General features: G+C 33.6%; 1 protein-coding gene across 1 annotated transcript in view; it reads left to right on the forward strand.

The window, feature by feature from the left end:
- Positions 1-1723, forward strand: part of LOC107576717 (rho-associated protein kinase 2-like) — a 3154-nt gene extending 1431 nt beyond the window's left edge. Inside the window, exons 4-6 of the mRNA XM_016262858.1 lie at positions 175-253; positions 349-613; positions 1414-1723. Of these exons, the coding sequence (XP_016118344.1) occupies positions 175-253; positions 349-613; positions 1414-1694 (625 nt within the window). The 3' untranslated portion in view covers positions 1695-1723. The remainder of the gene's footprint in view (positions 1-174; positions 254-348; positions 614-1413) is intronic.
- The last annotated feature ends 724 nt before the right edge of the window (positions 1724-2447 follow it).

A 2447-nucleotide genomic window follows, 5' to 3' on the forward strand; every position in this document is an offset into this window, starting at 1 on the left:
TTTTTTTTTTATAAACTATTTGCATCTATTTTTTTATTTTTTTTTAAATAATCAAATGGATGAAATTACATAATACATACTACATGCACTGTAAACATTTAATTAACATTTACTGCTCTCTTGCACAGCATTAGCCAACCCATTAATTTTTCTGCCGCCTTTTTCCCCTCTTAGCAAACTCTTCCATGTGAGACCTGTCACTCAGACAGATGTGTACCGCGCAGACCCCAGAGAAATCCCACGCATCTTCCAGGTAACATGCTTAATTTGTCCCTCCAGGAAATGTTTTATCATTCTTTGAGAATAATCTTTCCAAACTTCAGCTTTCTTCTTCTGTTCTGTCTGTAGATATTATATGCCAATGAGGGAGAGAGCAAGAAAGAGGAGCTTGCAATGGAACCCTTATCAGCAGCTGAAAGGTCGTCATTTATCCCACACAAAGGTCACGAGTTCGTGCTTACGCTTTACCACTTCCCCTCTAGCTGTGAAGCATGTCCAAGGCCTCTGTGGCACGTCTTCAAGCCCCCACCAGCCCTGGAGTGCAGGCGCTGCCGAATCAAATGCCATAAAGACCACATAGATCGCAAAGAAGAGGTCCTAGCTCCTTGCAGAGGTCAGGAGGTCCCACTCACAAAGCACTAAACAATTCTAATTTATACACATTAGAATTTAGCATTTTTGCTACTGAAATGAAATGTGAATTAAAATATAGATGCTATAAATTCCTTAGAATATTTATAATTTTTTTTTTTAAATATTCAATTATTTTAAATATTTTATTATAATATAAATAATATTTATTAATATATTACCGCCACATATTCATAAAACATATAATATAATTAATCGTCAGATATATATATAAATTATAAAATTATAATTGTTAAAAAAATTTAATTACTATCAATTTTATTATTATTATTATTCATTTTTATGTATTTATTTATTTACACTACCATTTAAATGTTTGTGGTCTGCATGTATTTGATAAAAAAAATGTAGTAATATTGTGAAATATCATTACAATTTAAAATAATTCTCTATTTTAATATATTGTAAAATGTATTTTGTATCTGTAATAACAAAGCTAAATTTTCAGAGGCCGTTACTCCAGTCTTCAGTGTCATTGCTTATTATCAATGCTGAAAACAGCTGGCCTGCTTAATATTTCTGTAAACCATTTTCATTTTGTAACCATTATATATATATATATATTTTTTTTTTACATTTTACTTTACATATTCTTTTTAACATTATTAATATTATAAATGTCTTTACTGCCACTTTTTATGAATTTGATGCATCCATACTGACTCCAAATGTTTGTTTGTTTATTTTAAATATGGACTTTTGAACCTCCATGTAGTGTATTTTAGATTGAAACTGACCTGTTTGGTAAAAATTTTTCTCCAGTGAACTATGACATGTCCACGGCGAAAGAGCTACTGCTGCTGGCCAACTCCACAGAAGAGCAGCAGAAATGGGTCAGCCGCTTGCTCAAAAGGGTCCCACGTAAACCTATAGCCCGCTCCTCAAACATAGCTATAGCTTCTCCCCCCTCCGAGGCTGCACCAAGTGGCCTGTCCCCTCAGCCCTCTCCTCACCTGTCAGCCTGTTCATCCCCCAGACTTTCACACAGAGGAGCCGTCAAAGTGTATTCCACCCGACAGCAGCCCTCACCTAAGACCAGGTGAGAACCTCTCCACAGATCCATTTCTTACAAAGGAGCTTGGGAATTATGGAGAATTATGTTACATGGAGATACACTGTCATTTGAGGTTGAAATATGATTTTTAAAAGCAGTGGTTCTTAACCAGGAGGTGAGGCCCACTAGGGGGCCTCGGCAAACTTCCAAAGGGGACCGCAGAATATTAAATTGTTGTTGAATTATATAAAATGTGTATATATTTAATTCTAATAATAGTTGATATTAATTTTTATTATCTTAATTAAAGTGCTAAAAATAAAATTAAGATAGAAACTGAATCATATTTCTTACTTCTCTTAATAATTATTGTTTTTATAGAAGAGCATACAGTTCTTGAAACATCTGGAATCGCAAATTGATTTGTGATTAATTTACCTATACTGACACTCACAGTTTCTGTTAATAATATATTATAGTTCTGTTAATATGATCATTTGTAGGGGGCTTGTTTCATTAGTTAGACCACAGTTTTGTGTTAAGGAGGCTGATATTTTATCATTGTTTGACAACACAGCTCTTCCATGAACATTTGAATGCGTAATTCATAACTATTTATACAAAGTCACTTTCTATAATCATAAAAAATCTTCTTTCCTGTTTCCTACTTGCACATCTGTACTAGCTCAAACTCTTCTGCTCAAATGTGTTTTGGAGCATTGCTAATGTGGTTGCTTCTTATATTTGCTCCTTTTATGCAAGTCGCTTTAAATACAAGCATTTGCTAAATTAAAAGAAAAAA

Source organism: Sinocyclocheilus grahami, unplaced genomic scaffold, assembly GCF_001515645.1.
Source record: "Sinocyclocheilus grahami isolate Dianchi unplaced genomic scaffold, SAMN03320097.WGS_v1.1 scaffold4218.1, whole genome shotgun sequence".
Taxonomy (NCBI): Eukaryota; Metazoa; Chordata; class Actinopteri; order Cypriniformes; family Cyprinidae; genus Sinocyclocheilus; species Sinocyclocheilus grahami.